The sequence below is a fragment of the Leucopleurus acutus genome (assembly GCF_964270905.1).
Source record: "Leucopleurus acutus genome assembly, chromosome: 10".
NCBI lineage: Eukaryota > Metazoa > Chordata > Mammalia > Artiodactyla > Delphinidae > Leucopleurus > Leucopleurus acutus.
Genome location: NC_139153.1, coordinates 13,656,157 through 13,674,684, shown reverse-complemented (window position 1 = coordinate 13,674,684; position 18,528 = coordinate 13,656,157). Strand labels below are relative to the sequence as shown.

At 39.3% G+C, this 18,528-nt stretch overlaps 1 protein-coding gene across 6 annotated transcripts in view; it reads left to right on the top strand.

Annotated features, from left to right (window-relative positions):
- CNTN4 (contactin 4) overlaps positions 1-18,528 on the top strand; it is a 962,626-nt gene that overhangs the window by 787,514 nt on the left and 156,584 nt on the right. For all 6 annotated transcript variants that reach the window (XM_082847221.1, XM_082847220.1, XM_082847222.1 and 3 more), the window contains 3 exons: positions 2,839-3,023; positions 15,632-15,768; positions 18,004-18,133. In XM_082847221.1, the coding sequence (XP_082703347.1) occupies positions 2,839-3,023; positions 15,632-15,768; positions 18,004-18,133 (452 nt within the window). The remainder of the gene's footprint in view (positions 1-2,838; positions 3,024-15,631; positions 15,769-18,003; positions 18,134-18,528) is intronic.

Here is an 18,528-nt window from a genome sequence, read left to right as displayed (position 1 = left end):
GGAGAGGGGATGTGTCATGGAACGAGAGGGATTAGGCTGCCACAATGGGCATGGCCACAAAGGAGAGGAGAATGGGCAGTTCTGAAAAAGTGCTTTGTTTTATTACAATGACCTGTAATGTACATGTAACCCAGAATGATAGGAAAATAATGGCCTTCATTTGAGGTACAGTGAAGGTGACTGTTTGGAAAAATGTGGACTTTCATTCGGGTCCCAGTTTATGGAATATGCATCAAACTTGTATTTCTTTTTAAATTGCCCGTCTCTTCTTTCTGCTGTTCTGAAAATTTTACTTTATTGCAGTATAGTTGATTTACAGTATTGTGTTAATTTCTGCTGTACAGCAAAGTGAGTCAATTATACATACATATATATATTCTTTTTCATATTCTTTTCCATTATGGTTTATTACAGGATATCGGATATAGCTCCCTATGCTATGCAGTAGGAGCTTATTGTTTATCCATTCTCTATATACTGCTTTGCATCTGCTAATCCCAAGCTCCCAGTCCATCCCTCCCCACCTCCCTCCCCCTTGTCAACCACAAGACTGTTCTCTATGTCTGTGAGTCTGTTTCTGTTTCATAGATAAGTTCATTTGTGTCATATTTTAGATTCCACATGTAAGCAATAGCATCTTCTTTCTACTTTCGATTTCACTTTCCTTCTGCTTTGGATAGAGATTGGTAAGACCTGATATTCTCTAAGAGAGTCTTTATTTTACAGAGTCATCTGAAAATTATTCACAATTTTATTATTCAGTCTGTGGAGTCTTCTTAGATAAGCCCACTTGGGAACCAGTTAGATTTTCCGTTACAGTATCTGTCAGAGGGCATAAGGGAGATGAAAAGCAGATCAGTTAAGATTTTGCCAGTAACCTTGCAAGAAAGGTTTGGCATCAGTGATAAAAACTGTCATCTGAAATAAGAATTTTTTGGTCATCTATGTACTTTAATGATGCACGTGAATCTCTATGCCCAACCCCACCTATCTGGCTAACTCACTGCTAACTCCTTATCCTTTTCCTGTACCCAAATGTTGGCTAAGGCAGCAACAGTAACTTTTACTCACCCCCTGTGTCAGCATGTAATCTATATTCACATGATTTTGTGTCTTACAGCAACCATGGAAGAAAGCTGTTCCTTTTTATTTTCAATTTTATTTTTAGCTCTAAAGGAAGGATTCTTTTGGTTTTCCTGTTTTCAAGTTATGGCAGTATACGCTGCAGTAGTATCTTTACTTTGGTGCTGAAAAATACAGTGATCATTTCCTATGTCCTGAAAACTTACCCCGTTAAATAAATTATGACATTGCTGTAGGATTGAACACTGTACCAACATTAAAAGTCAAGTTGTAAAACAACATGTGAAGCCTAGAAAATGCCCATGGTTTATTACTAAGAGACTAAAAGCAGATTGCCAAACAGTAGAAGATGGTCCTGTTTTTTATTGTATACAAATATATATTTATATATATATATTAGGAAACTTAATTCAAGGAAAAGATGAGAGAAGGTAACTGGATAGACTAGAAATGTGTTTGGTGAACTCTGCAAGGTGAATCTTGAAAAATCTTCTGTAGAGGAAGACAGCAAAATTTATGTTGTTCCCACTTCAAAGGGGGTATGAATTACACACTATTCACGCTGCTTGAATGGCACTAGAATGAAAACAAAGGACCCAAATTGGGCTCCTCCAATCTACACAGAAATGTTTGGGTATGCACATCCGGCTGCGGAAACACATCATCACGGCCCACTTAAGAGCAGAAAGACTATCTCTAAGTACAGTTATTTGTAAAGGCACGTATTAAGTATCTATCTCATCACATGTAAAGATACCCATAATGTACTTTTGATAGAGCCCTTTCTACCTTTCCAGTTAGTGTCTGCCTAATGAACTTAAATTCCTCTAAAACAAGTATAGTGGAGTTGATGGCTCTAATTTTTTAAATACCATCTCAGGTTTTCCAGAGAAGATTAGCAAGTCTTTAGTGTAATTACTTGTCTGTGTGTGTTTTTGTAAAAAATAAATATGTAAACAATTGTATCCCCTGCTAGGAAGCTGCAATCTTAAAAGCTGTGGTTAGCTCACTAAACCATTGATTTGCAGATTCAGTGATGCCCTTGCAATTTAAGATGCGTCCTAAGAGTTTCAGCTGGAGGATGATAGATGTCTTGAGAGTACTTAAAGACCTCACAGATTGTTTCTTTCCTTATCTCACTACTTAAGTAAAGTTTCCTGAAACCACCCTCCTAATGGACTGCTACAAGTTGATAAGGTTCCACAGACAGTGTCCCAAGAGGCAGCAAGTAGAAAAGCTGCCAGTTTCTTATCCCCTGAGCCTTGAAACTGAGACATCACTTCTGCCTTATTTCAGTAATCCAGGTAGCCAAAGAACCCACGAGTTTCAAGGAGAGAGGGGCCTGGACCTCATCTTAGTGGAAGGCATCTTTAATTCTCCACATTTGTGCATGGACATTTTTATTTTCATATTTATGATTTTAAAAGAAACAGATGCACTAGAAAAAATAGAATGAGCATATAAAAATCTGTTTTTATTTCATTGGTAATATTGCATATGGTATAGCTTAACTTATTTAAGGTTAAGAAAGGTTATTTGATTTTAAGGAAAACACTTAGTATATAATAATACTGGAGATGCGGATATCACTAAAATCATAATAGTGATATGTGAATAAATGACATTTGGGGAGCATTGTCTAGTGTGAGCTAATAATGTTTAGAAGCAAGAAGGAAGGGATTGGAAGCAGCATGGCTTCAAATAAAAGAAACAGTCTCTCTAACTTGATTCACTGCCATTTTTTCTTGCTATCAGTCCAGTACCAACTATTATCTGGAGAAGAGCTGATGGAAAGCCGATAGCAAGGAAAGCCAGAAGACACAAGTCAAATGGAATTCTTGAAATCCCCAACTTTCAGCAGGAGGACGCTGGTTGGTACGAATGTGTGGCTGAAAATTCAAGAGGGAAAAACATAGCAAGGGGACAGCTGACTTTCTTTGGTAAGACTGTGATTCCAGTTTATCATTTGTTGACCTTCCTGGTATTAACATTATAAGCTGGGGGGTTTGCATTCAGGTTTTTTCAGAAGGATTGTTCGAAATAGGATCGTGTAAAACCCTTGGTTTGCTGCTTAATTAGCATGCCCTGGGTGATTCTGGGTGGGGAGAGTGAGGATGGGGGGCAGGGATGGAAGATATAGGCTGATACGTTTGGGGGATAGAAATTAGTGTGAACACACTTGCAAAAGACCTATTTTCTCTCCTGCCATCAAGCTGTAAAACTGACACAGGAAACGTTTTGTTATTCCTGCTCCTGTTTTGTTTTTGTTTTTTTAAGCTCTCTGCTTTTCTTCATTCGAATTTTGATTTGGAGTTCGTGTTAATCCTTTGTAATTGCTCCTGTTTGGTAGTGATTTAATATGGTACTATGAACATTTCAAAATGCACATTGTCCAAATTTAGTTCTTACCAGAGTGGAGCATGACAAATCTCTCTCACCCCAAAGACTTTTTCTGCGCAGCTGCTCCTATTCCAATCGAATCATCGGCATTGATCCAAACATAATATAAATGTAAAACCTCTAGCAAGTGGTCATCAATTGAGCCTATCTTGGAAACCCTGTTAGGGTATTGATTTGAAATCCAGAAAGGGATTTCATCGGATAGGCATTTTGAAAGCAAATTGAGTTCTCCTAAATTGGAACATGCCTGAATCCCATCTGTCTGGGGTATTGAAAATAAATATTATAGATCGATAAGTATTCAAGAATGGCTTAAATAAACAACAGTGTATATTAAAAGGATGAGAGCAGTTCTTTAGGCAGGGGCAAGTTGTAGCAAAGGCTTTAAACCTTCCTATTTCTTGCAGTAACTAATACCACGAAAGTATATTTATTTCATCAATTCTTCTTCCAAAGCGTTTTGGTTTTAAGATATGGAGAAAGAATTTTGTTCAGTAATCATGTAAGGTTTTTTAGAAGCATGGTTAGAAACTGGGCGGAGATTTTGAATATCAGCTAGCCTTCAGCAACCTCCCCCATCTGATCCTCAGCATTTTGGACTCCTACTTCTGACATTGGCCAGTTGGTGGAAGAACACACATGATTTTACCAAGTGCTTCACATGATGACTTCAGCACCAGTTGTTTGAATAAATTTGCACTCTTTTTTAATCACCCATCTTCCTTCAACAATAAAGGACCAACTCTACTCATGCCAGATGACAGACTTGATGCTTGATCTTTGCTCTTTCATAAACTGTCATGGTTGATACCTTATTTGATTGGTTGAAAAGCAAAAGACATCACAGTTCATTGGCTGGAAAAACATAAGACTGAAGGTTACAGATTTGTTCAGTGAGACGCACTTGCTGTCTTTTTTAAGTGTTTAGGGTACATTTTTCTCTCCAGTGTAATAATTATTTCTCCTGTATCAGGTAGGAACAACCTGAAAATATTCAGGTAAATGACCAATTTTTTTTTTTTTAATTAGTTGGGTAGATATTTCCATCCAGTGGCGGTGGTTCCTAAGTGTTACTTGTGTTGCTCGAATAATTGATTGAAGTCATTTTTCACTTTCATGATTTTCTTTGAAGTGAAATATCTGTTTCACTATGTTAAAAAGGTGTGAAATAGTCTGTTACCAGGAGTTGACATAGTGCTTTCTGGTAGGTCAAAGGTTTCCTGCACGAGAAATAGAAGAGTCCAGTGTTACTGTTCTGGAAAATCAACCTTGTCACTGGCCTCCAGCCTTGTATAGTGAAAGGGTTTTTCAGGGATCCTGCCTGGAGATGAAAATCAGGTCCTAACGGTGTTTCCCTTTTAAAGGAAGTTGTCTGCATCCACGCATGGAGAAAAAAGCAGAATGAAATTTGCCTACTTTCTGAAGATAACTCAGCTTTTTCCTCAGTTGTCAACCACCCTAGGTGTTAGAAGCTTGTCTAATAAGTTGACTTTCATGGTGCTGGGCTTTTGCATCTATGTTTATTCTTTTGTTTATCCTCAACTAGAGTATCAGCTAGTTGACACAGAAACTATCAGATTGTTTTCATTGTCACAGGAGAGCTTAATTATACAAAAGTGCTTGGCTGTCAATTTTTTTCTTTCTTTTTATATATTTTTTCTGGTATCTAGTGGGTTTGTCCAATGCTGCGTTTCTGATATCCAGCTGCCTAGATCTCCAAGTTAAATGAGTTATTATCATTAAAGTCACCATATATTTCACAAAAGGGGAGAAAGTAGCCCCAGTCACTTGTCCACGAACGTTCTGTCTTTGTTAACAAGAAAATTTCTTACAACATTAAGATGTGCTGTGCTCAGGGATTATAAACCATGGGTTTCAGCTTAGAAACCTGCTTCTCCTTTTTGGTTCCAAGTTGCTGCATCCCATTCATCACCTCTTCACTTCAACAACAACAGACAGGTGTGCTCACTTCTGTTCTGGCCTGACAAATTGGCAATTTTTCTGATCCTGCCCTAAAACCCTTTCACCTTCCTCCAAAGGCCTGCTGGGCATGGTTCCATTGCTCCTACGTTCCCTGTGTCAGGATGATAGAAGCCCCTGTTCCTGGTTGGTGTGTTTCCACTGTGGCTGTGTCTTTAGGTTAGCATGTGCTGCTCGTGGCTGGGATATGGGAAGAACTGAAACTAGTTCAGACATAAAACATTTTTACCCATCTCCATTTTCCCAATTTATTTTGCCACGACCTATACTTGTCTGTGTGGTCTAATTTTAATCTGCTCTTTCAGATATTTTTCAGCATAAAAAACTTCCTAAAAAATAGATCTGTTAATATATTCAGGGTTAAAATACTACAGATCTTTGTTACTTAAAGATTGACATTTTCTAAAATGACTTTAATATATTATTAATTTGTTCAAAAGAAATTTTTATTGCCTACCATATGGCAGGCAATGTTGGGCACTTAGGGTTGTAAGACAAATCCCTGCCTTCAAGGAGCTTGTCTTTTGCTAGAAACTGATGGGCAATTTACTATTAAGCAAATAAATGAACTAGAAAATTTCATAGTGTGGTAAGAGTTGTGAAGAAAATGAGTTGGATGATATGATAGCAAATAACTAGGAGCAGAAGAAAGGCTTCATAAGATAAGGTAGTCAGGGAAGACTTGTCTGAGATTTGACTTTGGAGCTGAAACCTAAAGGATGCAAAAGAGCCAGGCTTTCAAGGAGTGGTACATTCCAGGCAGAAGGTAAGGAAGTACAAAGGCCCTGAGACAGGAAACTACTTAACATTGCAATTCACACTGCATTGTGAGATGTAACAAGGAATCTAGTGTAACTTAGTCATAGTGAGAAAGGGCAAAAGGTTTGGAAACATAGGAGGGTGACAGATGATGCAGTATCTTGTAAGCCAGCCACAGAGTTTGGGATTTATTCTGATCATAATGGGAAACCAGTGGAGGATTTTAAGCAGGGGAATGACTCAATCACATTCATGCTTTTAAAAGACCACTCTGGTTGTTTTGTGATCATTAGATTATAGGGAACCAAGAGTAAAAGCAGGACAACCGGTCAAGAAGCCAACCACATGAGAGAGGTTGGTGGCTAGGACTCAAAGAAGGAAAATAAATGGAGGCTTGACATATATTTTGGAGTTAGAATGAGTAAGACACTCTCGAGTCATTCCTACACTTAGCCATTTTATAGATAAGGAAATTGATTCCCAAAGAGAAAATGTCACTGATTGAAGTTACATGGTTATATAGAGCTAGATTCCAAATGCTATGCCTGTTCCTTCATGCTAGAGGTTCTCAAACTTCAGTGTGCTTTAGAGTAATCTGAAAATTTTATTAAAATACAGAATACTGCATTCAATCCCCAGAAGTTCTGATTCTGTAGAACTAGGGTGGGACCTGAGAATTTGTATTTCTGTTAAGTTCCCTGGTCATGCTTATGCAGCTTGTCTGGAGTCCACAGTGTAAGAACCATTGCTCTCGTGCTAGGCTGTTTTCAAGTGGTAGAGTGAATCCTAAGATTAAATTACATGCAAGCAAAGGTGTTCCTGCTTCCCATGAAAGCTAGCAGCTTGCTGTCACATCAAGCATTATGGCCAGTCTACATAGACAAAGTAGGAGGGTGCTAAAGTAATTATCTTTGAAAAAAGGAAAAGGAAGTATAAAATGGATTTAATTCACTTGATAATTATTCATCTTTCCACCTCATTATGTCTGTATAGTCACTTCCTTTTTGCACAAATAGACCAATAGAGTAACGTCATTTAGAAGAATGAAGCATGAACTAAAGGAACCTGATATTTAATGCCTTTTGTTCGGTTTCTCCTATATGTAACGGGTGTTAAGAGAGTAAAATCATCTTCACCGTGAGGAAATAGGGAATATAATATTTGAGCGGTGAGCAGGCTGTTGTTCATAGAATCCTATAATGCTTGAGCTGGAAGGATCTACTGGGGCCAACTCATTGATTTTTTAAAATTTATTTTTATTTTTGGCTGTGTTGGGTCTTCATTGCTGCGTGCGGGCTTTCTGTAGTTGTGGTGGGCGGGAGCTACTCTTGGTTGCGGTGCGTGGGCTTCTCATTGCAGTGGCTTCTCTTGTTGCGGAGCACAGGCTCTAGGCGTGCGGGCTTCAGTAGTTGTGGGGCGAGGGCTCAGTAGTTGTGGCTTGCAGGCTCTAGAGCATAGGCTCAGTAGTTGTGGCGCACTGGCTTAGCTGCTCCACAGCATGTAAGATCTTCCTGGACCAGGGCTTGAACCTATGTCTCTTGCATTGGCAGACAGATTCTTAACCATTGCACCACCAGGGAAGCCCTTCTCTTTGATTTTTATAAGTTAAAAAAAGAAGAAAAAAAAGACCCAGAGACATAAAATAACTTACCCAAGGTGATAGAATGAGTGAGAATCAGAGCTATGACTAGACCTGCTCTTCCTGTGTTCCTTTTCCTGCCAATAAGACATTTTAATAAAATAGGTAAAGGGAAAGAAAATTCATCAATCATCCAGATACTTCTGCTTATTTTCCACAACCAAAGGCATAAATTAAAACATCCAGTTGAACAGTTGACTTATTCACTTCCTATTTTCCAAGGTGATCTCCTGATTATTGAGTCCAAAAGAGCTCTTTTTTATTTTCCTCTCCAACTTACATCTATGGCTATATGTCTAGACCTTGTAGGCCATGGTCCTTTGGCTCTAAAGGCAAAACTGTAGCCATGATGACACTGCACATGGTGTTGGATTATCTGTAAGGTCAGAATACAGAAGCATCGTGTAGCATCTCATACTAATTTCCCCACAGATGTGCTATGTATATGTGATCACTAGATAATATTCAGCCCCACAAAGTGGCTTAAAGGATCGAGTGACCAAAAAATGAACACAGCAGATAAGGTAATTTTGCAGTAAAACTGTAGTCTGCTTAATTGTCCTAGACAGAACTGATATCGAGACCCTCAGTTTCCTTGAGTGTCACTTCAGATAGTCAACAATTTTTGTTTCCTTCACTTCAGCTGGTAGTTCCAATTAAGTGGCTGGGTGCAATTTTTCAAGGGGTGCACATTGAAACATTTTGTAAATAATGGTCAGTGGGAAGTAATACAGGAGTAGGGTTATAGGGTCCTTACCCCACGAGAAGCTTCAGACCCGGGAAGAAAAAGTCACATCAAAGACAATGTAGTGAAATGCAGTTCCATTCCCTTACTCTGTCATCACAGAAGGCAGAAGTAACTGTTACAATTTTTATCTATCAAGGAATATTGTTTAAATTTACTTGTAGCAAGTTTTGCATACATAGATTCATTTATCTGAAAGTTTCCGTGCTTCTCTAAGCTGGAGTCCTCAAATTTTGGGTTTCAGGTCCCCTTTTCACTCTGAAAGATTATTGTATACTCCAAAAAACTTTTGCTTATGTGGGCTATTTCTACCAATATACAGCATATTAGAAATTAATCCCGAGAATTTGAGTACTTTATTTTAAAATGACAACAGTATAATCAGTGCATATTAACATAATTAACGTATTTTAAGAAAACTGTATTTTTCCAAACAAAAAAGAGGGATGTTGTTTAGGTTTTTGCAAATATCTTTAACGTCTATCTTAGCAGAAAAAACTAGATTGTGGTATGTGCTTCTGTAGTTAATCTGTCACGATTGTTGTTTTGGTTGAAGTGTACGAAGAAAATCTGATCTCACAGAGATGTGTAGGTGGAAAGAAAGACTCTCATGGACTCTCTGAAAGAGACTTGGGGAACCCCAGTGGTCCTGAGACCACACTTTGAGAACCATGGGTCCAAAAGAATACTCCCTTCTCCATTAACAGTAGGGGCATAGTTTGAGAGCCTGTCAGGAGAGCACAGACGTTGAAGCCAAGCAAGGCCTGTGTACCAGTCCTAACTGAGCCACATTCTGAATCTGGACTTTAATGTCTCTGGACCTCATCTGTAAAATGGGGACAATGACACGTAACTTGCAGGTTATTATGAGGTTGAGAAATAACATATATAAAGTGATGCTGATTGAGATATTATGTAAGTACCTTAGTGTTTGTGATTGGTAGTACTCTGCTCAGAAGGTGAATAGGGGATGGAGAAAGGAATGTATTTAAACCAGTAAGAGCACATTCAGAGAAACAGTAGGCAGTGACCGAGTTGAGGATTAAAAATAAACATAAAGAAATTAGTCTGTGTTAAACTAGATAATAGCTTGGTTTGTTTGGGTGGCAGTGGGCTTGGTGAACCAGCCTTAAGACCTTTTTCATGAACATATGGCTAATTTCCAATCCTTTTTTATTCATTGATTCATTTCTCAAGTTCTGAAATGACTACAGCACATCCAGGAAGAAAAGAGAAAATGTATGCTCTTATAGAAATTAGGTAGGAGTAAAAGAGTTAAACCAAGCCGTTCAAAACAATACACGTGATGGCACAGAACAGTTTTGCTGTTCGTGCCCTATGAGCTGTATGTGTTCAGGAGGATAGCAGTTGACAGATCAGGGAAGGCTTCGTGGAGGAGGTGTTTCCGCAGAGTGAACACTGGGTAGGGATGAAGGGGAGGAGAACATTCCAAAAACACAAGTTGTTTTGAACAAAGATATGAGGCAGGAGCTGGCTTATTGGATTGGAGAACAAAGAAGACCCTCATTTGACAGGAGCTGTGTGTTCACTGGGCATACTTGGACAGAAAGTGAGAGAACTAGGTAGAACCAGATGACAGAGTACTTTAAATATTAGCCTAAAAATATGAAATGATGGCAATGTTCTCTTAATTTGTACAACATTTACAGTGTGCAAAGCACATTCGCACATCCTATCCATTATCTCATGCATGGATTACTTCCTACAATCATATCTGTTTTATATATTAATGAGTACCTATTAATAGAAACGTACCTGCTTTTGGTTACCCTTAAGTGCGCCTTCACATTGTTGGTTTTTATATTCTTTGTGGCTTACCATTGTTACCTGTGAGACAGTTGGCATGGTGGCACCTCCTCTGCCATTGCCAGGAGTAAAAGTACAGTGCAACTTACACAGAGATGAAGAGATCTCAAATAGGAAAGTCTGAGTGAAAGAATTCAGATGGTTCAAGAGGTAATTAAAGGTTTAGCACATTAAAGTCAGAAGGGACTTTAGACACCATCAAGTCCAACCTCCCCTTGATTCAAATGAGAAAATGTATGCACTCAATCTCCAAGTTCCAAATTCAAAGCTCTTTCTACAAAAGGACAAGATTTAGATACCTCAAAATAGTACTTTTCAACATGTATGTATTTTTAAATTGTCACGTTACTTTTTTAAACATGAAATTTTCAATATTTAAAACAAAGCAAGGCTGTCCTAGTTGAAGGACGTCCCTCCCAAGAACTCTCTGAGCATCATAGAACTGAATTTGAAAACCCTCATTAGCAGGGATCCCCAACCCCCCGCCACAGGCCGGTACAAGTCCGTGGCCTGTTAGGTACAGCAGGAGGTGAGCGGCAGGCTAGTGAGCAAAGCTTCACCTGTGTTTACAGCCGCTCCCCATCGCTCACGTTACCACCTGAGCTCCACCTCCTGTTGGATCAGCATAGGCATTAGATTCTCAGAGAAGCGCGAACCCTACTGTGAACTGAGCGTACAAGGGATCTAGGTTGCGTGCTCCTTATGAGAACCTAACGCCTGATGATCTGAAGTGGAGCTGAGGCAGTGATGCTAGCACTGGGGAGCGGCTGCAAATACAGATTATCATTAGCAGAGAGGTTTGACTGCACTGAGACCATAATAAATCAATTGCTTGCAGAAACACTATCAGTGAGTGACAATTAAGCTGCATCTTATGGAGTAGACTGGACATAAGGAACACACTTTGGGTGTCACTGTCTCCCATCACCCCCAGATGGGACCATCTAGTTGCAGGAAAACAAGCTCAGGGCTCCCAGTGATTCTGCATTATGGTGAGTTGTATAATTATTTCATTATATATTACAATGTAACAATAATAGAAATAAAGTGCACAATAAATGTAATTCGCTTGAGTCATCCCAAAACCATCCCCCGCCGCCAGTCCATGGACAAATTGTCTTCCACAAAAGCAGTCCCTGATGCCAAAAAGGTTGGGGACCGCTGCTCATTAGAATATTGATTGCTGGTGTTGTGTGGGGAGTGGATGAGAGCCTGAAGTCAGAGGACTGGAGATTATGAGGGGAGATCAAATTTGGACCCTAGCACAGAACACAGTATGAGTCTTTCATGTGAAGCTCGTCCTTCCTTTTAGTGACTTCTGCAAATGAGAAGTTGAGGGTTTAAGAGGAAACTATAACAATAAATTGGAAGATGCTCTACAGTAAGGTTGGAAAATGAATAGTTCAAGTGCCAATACTGGGAATGTTGGATTCAAGGTAAAGATATTGACAGTATCTCAATGATTCTTGTCAACAGTATAAGAATTCCAGCTGGAGATAAAGATTTGGGAAGCAACTGTATATATGGTAAACTGAAGCCAAGTAATTATCTTCAGGCTCATAGAGCTCACTATCAGTATAATTCTTAAGTAATGTTAGCCAAACCTCTGCATTCCTTGGACATGATTCATCTTCTCCAAGACTGTATAAGCAGCCAGAAATAATTTTGAATGCCCACAGGTCATCATCCTAATAGCAGTTTAAATTGTTTTTCCCCATCATATCCTTTCTTTAAAATTTTTAACTTTCTAAGGTCTAAGGCTCATGATGGCATTTCTTTCTACCAGAAATTTCTGGTTTTGGACAGTCAGAGAGCCAGATATGTCTGAGAATTGTTTAACCACTAAGTTCCAATTATATCTATCTGCAATATAAATTGTTATTGGATAAGATGCTTGCATGATTCCAGTGGCTGGAATACACATTGACTTAGGTCATTTCTGGCAGTTACTGATCTAAAGATTGAAATGAAGAGCTTGTTCATTTATCCAAGAGACTAACAGTGTCACAGGGTCAAATAAAACACAACCATTTAACCTTATATTTGAATTTGTATCTTGAGAACAAGACTTAAGATGTTTTAGAGGAGAGATTCTTCTATTCAAACCTTGAAAGAACATGAATGGCCAAAACAGATGGTTCTGTTTTAATATGTGAATATGATTAATTCTGTTTAGTATTGGAGATCTATATCTATAATGCCCCAAAAGGCATTTAGACACAACCTTCTTCCTGAAATAATAGGGCTGAATCAACCTGTTCAAGCCTTCCTTGGAGCTATTTTTCAGACATGGAGTTATAAAATGTAGTCGAACCTAGATATTAAGTGATAAATACAATGGACCCAAATACATTATCAAAAGCAAGTTACAGGAAACAATATTTTCTATTATGTACTAAAATGGACCATTTGTCGTCCAAGGACTTTGAACTGGGTGACCCGAAGAGCTATGTAGAGATATGAATAATTTCCATCAGGCACAGGACTATTCTATTACAAAAAACTCACCCACTTAGAGATGATTCATCCAATCTAAGTGAGTGGCAGGAGCAACCTTCACTGTGTGGGCTTTTGCCCTGTAGATCTGCAGTTGGCATGTTAAAAAAAAACGTTATCTCATTCTTTTATGTAATATCATATTCCATTGTTTATGTAATATCATATTCCAATTGTGATCCCCCTGGGCCTATGTCCAGATATTGACTTCAAGAGGAACATGTTTATATCATTTCAAATTTGGCATATATGAATTCATTTTACTTCGGGAGGAATAGGTTTTTAACCATTCAAATTTGGTTTCCACGAATTAATTTTACTTAAAAAAAGGAAGGTACCTGACGATGTCTCACAAAGGCTGAATTTGCTATTGATTTCACCTTGACCAGCACAAATCACTACCACGGAGCATTCCTGTCGAGCACCTTAACCTCCATAACCCTGTTGCAAGAGACAGAATGAGCCCTCAGAAGTGTTTAATTAGTTAGAACTTTACAAGGTCTTTTCAAAATCCTCTCAAGGCTCTCCCTTCCCTTCCCCATCTCTTTTTTGAGATTGCAAGGTAGTGCTTCCAGCTTTCTGTATTTTTGAAAGAAAGCAATGAATAAGCCCAAGAGTTACAGGAAATCTATGACATTGAAATCTCTGTCTCTGCACTTCGTTTTGATGTTTCCTTTTTGAACTTCAACTTGACATTGCTTCATAAGTTACATTTGCCCTTCCATTTTTTTTTTCTTCCTCACTCACTTTGAAAAGTTTGGCTTAGTTGTTAATATTCCACACAGATTTCTGTAGCTTTTCTTTTTTGCTTTGTTTTCATAAACTCTATGGGGGGTAAATATTCAGCAGGGTGAATGTGAAATCAGGCAGACAACTGCCATTAGCCTTATCAGGATGGCACATCAGATTTTCCAGGCAGAGAACTCAAAAGGTGTCTACCTTTTGAGCTCCTTTGCATTAGCAGCAGGAAGATAAAGAAAAATGGTAGGCTTGCAGCTCTTTCAAGGATAAAGGTTATAACCCTTCGTTCAAGTTAATACTTGTTGGTGTTATAACTTTTTTGAAAGTTGACCCTTTCAGCCTCTCCGCATATGCAGCAATGCATCATCCCCATCAGTAGAGGATTTGTAAAATTGTGTTTTGCTCTTTGAAAAACATGAAATTGCTTATAGAGGGGTAAAAGGAGAAAGCAGGATTTATTCAGGGACCTAGAGACCTCCGCTGGTTAAGTGACTTGTTAGTGTTTTTCCAGTTTCATTTATTGCTGGGAAGATAAGAGAGCTTGGCCTCAACACTGGTCATTTCCTTTTGAATTAAATTACGGATGACCAGTAGCCTCACTGAATAAAGATACTGAGGTCAAGTCAGCAAAGAGACGAGTTAAGAATATTGAGTAGCATCTTCTAATTAAATACTGATACCAGTTCTGACTGTTAGGTTTACATTGGTAGGCATTATCCTATAGAAGTGCCTTGTTACAAGATAACATTCCAGAATGACAGCTGTGCTTCTCTCCTGCATGAACTTTGTGCTGAGTGTCTTCTGCCTAAATGTGTTTGCCATTATAGTTACCAATGGCACGAATTGTGCTTTAGGGAAGGCTTGCTATTGATGAAGACTTTTTAGGGAACGTAGGTTAACATTGTCTTTATCTCCCTTAAGAACAAGGAAAGAAAATATGACCTTCATTGAAGCATGAAAAATTAGGCATAATTTGGGTGGGGAGAGTGGAAGAGGGCATTGGGCAGTGTGGGAATTAAGTGCTGTCTTAAATTCCTGTGTTAGACTGTGGGCAGGACTTGATTTCCTGAGAAGGTTTTGGTAAAAACCAGGACTCATTCAGAGATGTGGAATTCCAGGCCCATACACTTGTGGATAACATTCTATCAATATGAAAGAAGTCAATAATGGAAAATGATGATAGCCTCAAAGGAGAAAGGAGTCACAAAAAGTATCCATATGATGTGTGTGAGAGACACCCAGAAATATAGTGCCTTAAATAAGAAGCTTATTTCTCTCCCATGTACCTCTCCAAAAATAGGCAGGTGGGTCTGGTGCCGCTTTCCTCCACAAGGTCATTCAAGGGCCGAGGCTGGCAGGTCAGCATTTTCATCCTACATAGCTTCATCTCTGAGCCCAAAGCTGTTTCAGTTGTTACTTTTTCCAATCAGTGGGGAAGGGCAGTGAGAGTCCAGGACAAGTATCTTTAAGTCAGTAACCTGGAAGTTGCTCTCATCACTTTCACACACACCACATATCACTGGTATGAACTTAGGCCCATGGTTACCACCAGCTGCAAAGGAATCTTGGAAATGCAGTGTGTAGCTAGAAAAAACATGAGCCCAGCTAAAAGTAGTAGGCTGGTGGTGGGAGATTTCTCTTATTAAAAGGAAAAAAGGAAGAATAGATATTTGGGGGGAAGGGCAGTTAATTTTACCATATGACTCATGGTAGTGTTATTCATTCTGCCTTTAGTAATGAAAGAACCAGCCACGTGGGCTGCAAAAATGTGACATTCAGAGTCGTACATAGGGTGGGGTGTTTTCTAAAAGCACCCCCTGGACTTCTACCCAGCTTTATAATTTGCATAACCTCTGGAAAAGGAATTTTATTATAAGCCTGTTTTTGTCCCTTGATTACATATGATAAACATGGATTGAACATACACTGAATGTATGTCTCTGCTTTGTGAACTGCTATAGCTCAACCTAATTGGATTCAAAAAATAAATGACGTTCATGTGGCCATTGAAGAAAATGTCTTCTGGGAATGTAAAGCCAATGGAAGGCCCAAACCTACATACAGGTGGCTGAAAAATGGTGAACCACTGTTAACTCGGGTAAGCAACTGGGTGATAATTGTGTCTTAATATTTACTGTAATGTTGAATGTGGTGTTGTTGCTATGGAAACAGAAAAATGACCAGTTGTCTCCAAAATAGTATGCAGCCCAATGCCATAAATAGTGGAAAAAGTGAAAGCGAATGCAGGTGATAAATACAAACGGTACATAAATCTTGATTCTCCAGCCTTGTTCAACCTTTGGTCTTCAGAGATTAACATCTCTGGCTTTACAATTGGAAGGTTATGCTGAAGGTCTGGAACATGTAATTGTGCTAAGACACAAATTTGCGTGTATGCTAGACACGAATGAGTGAGTAACACCTTTCAGCATCCAGATTCTCCCCTTCAGTGTGGTTTTATTATCGTCTTCCGTCTGAGGAGACTAGTGGACAACATGGTCCAGTATGTGCACCAGCAAAATGCCCACTCTGCCTCAGATGTTTAGCAATGCCATATGCAAGCTCGAGACTAACATCTCTAATGCAACAGAAATAGAAGAAAAACTAAAAGTGATGAGTGAGGCGGGAGGCACCAGCCTATAGGCCCTGAAGCAGGCAGTAGGAGCTGAGAGCTCAGGTATAAAAAAAAATCCTCTCTGGAGACAAGGGTACAATATCCTTGTGCAAAAGCAAACAAACTGCTGCCTGGCTTAATAGGACTCTGTGACGTAAGAGAGGTAAAAGGTACCAGGTTATGCCCCCTACTGGCCCTGGATGGGAATTGCAGTAGTCCCAGCATCCTCCCAGATCAGGACCTGAGAGAAGCCTTGAGTAGTTCTGCTTCTGGACCAGCAGGCCAGGGGTTGAGGTGGAGGCAACCACAAAACTGCTAAATAGAGGGGAAAATACAGACAAAAATAACTCCTTTTCAAAATAAGCCCGCACACCAATATCCCAAACCATATGCAAAAAAACTTTTTTTAGAAAGATAACCAACCTGTAGAACAGTCTAAGACGGAAATCGGAATAAGTCTGTTAAGGTTGCTCAAAGAGATAACTGAAGGAATAATGCCCATAAAAATAAGCAAAGGTGGGACCTTAGAATGAGGAACAATTGTGTCTAGTTTAATTTTCCTTATGTATTTTCCTACTGAAGTCAAATGTTCGCTGAAATTTGACATTTTCCCCAGGCCCCAAGTTGAGAGCCAGTTTTTTGTGCTCAGGTTTCCTCCCCCGTCAGCCCCCAGAGAAGAGCAGCTGCTCTGAGCGCTGGCCAGGACGTCAGTGTGGTGTGTGCAACCGCCGAAACGGGCTGGTGTGATGAGCCTGGCCCACACCCTGGCACCCACACCTCTGCCTGTCACTGCTGGACTCTTTTTGGTCCCATGATTCTCTCAATTCTAAAAGCCAAACTCAAATCGCTAGAGTGTAAGTACCCAGGTAACTGGCATCTTCTTCCCTTTATTTAATGTGAGAGAACATGGACGCTTAGGTTTGATCAAAGCCTAATACGGTGTCCACCCAACTAAATCACAGCCCTGGGGCGAACAGAAAACCAGGATGTCTTTATATATTTTACTTTCTTAAATGGCAGGTCTTCTGGAGAAGAGGAGATCCTTTTGGGTACTTATAAAAATTGACCCCTCAAGTTACGTAGCCTCAGGCTGATGAATGAGGATGCTCTATTGTTCCACTAACTTTGCTTTCTTCAGATTGGCTACCAGCAGGTGGTCCTAAGCTTAGATCGTGCCACCCATAGCAATTGAGTAAGGGAACATTAAATTACTAATACCTAGTCTTTTTCTTAGTAAATTTCGGCTGACGTTAAATATTTGTCTCTGCTTCATCCAAGAAGATTACAATCCTATTAACCTTCAAAGTGTTGCCTGATTATAATCTGAGCGTCTTAACTACTCTAAACGGTAAACTTACTTGTATTTCCCACTCCTCGCCCACAGTTAGCACAAAGCCTTGGAGTAAAAAAAGCATTTTAAATTTCAAGTTCATCTATTTAGAGGGGATATTAATCTGACTGGTTTCACTGTTAAATCAATGAGAGCTCAAGAGAGTCCTACAATTTAAATTCCATTTACCAACTGATGTACGGGTTGTTCCACTTAGCATCTGACCTGCCACAAATTTAGTTGACAGATAAATAGATCATGGTATGTAAATTGCTTATGTGATAGCTATTTTCTTCCCATTAAGCCCCTTTGATATAACATGCAGCAAAATTGCCTTAAGGTCTCAGTTGTAGAAGGTCATTGTTTTGTGTCCCTCTTTTCTTTCACAGGATAGAATTCATATCGAGCAAGGAACACTCAACATAACAATAGTGAACCTCTCAGATGCTGGCATGTATCAGTGTGTGGCAGAAAATAAACATGGAGTTATCTTTTCCAGCGCAGAGCTTAGTGTTATAGGTGAGTCTTTATACTGGAAAGAAAAAAAGTAAAAACTCTTAGAATCACTAAAGTACCATGTCCTCTGCCAAACATAAACGTTCAATCCAAGAAAAGGGGGTGAAGAAATCTTTAGACCAAAGATATCACTCGAGAAACAAGGAATGCATTCTGCAAGCAATAAGAAGAGACCACTTTCTAAATCAGCTTCTCCTGATGTTTACAATGGGTGACGCAGTTCCCTTGGCGCTCATTTTTATTCCTCTATCAACCCCTCTTCTAAATTGAGTGATGTTTATGAAATGCTTTGGCGTCTGTTGCTATCACTCTGATTGGGCTTGGAGAGAGGAAGAGCGGACTTGGTGTGGAAAGGTGTATTTGAACAGCCAGCAAAGTGCATCTTGTTCTTTCACCTC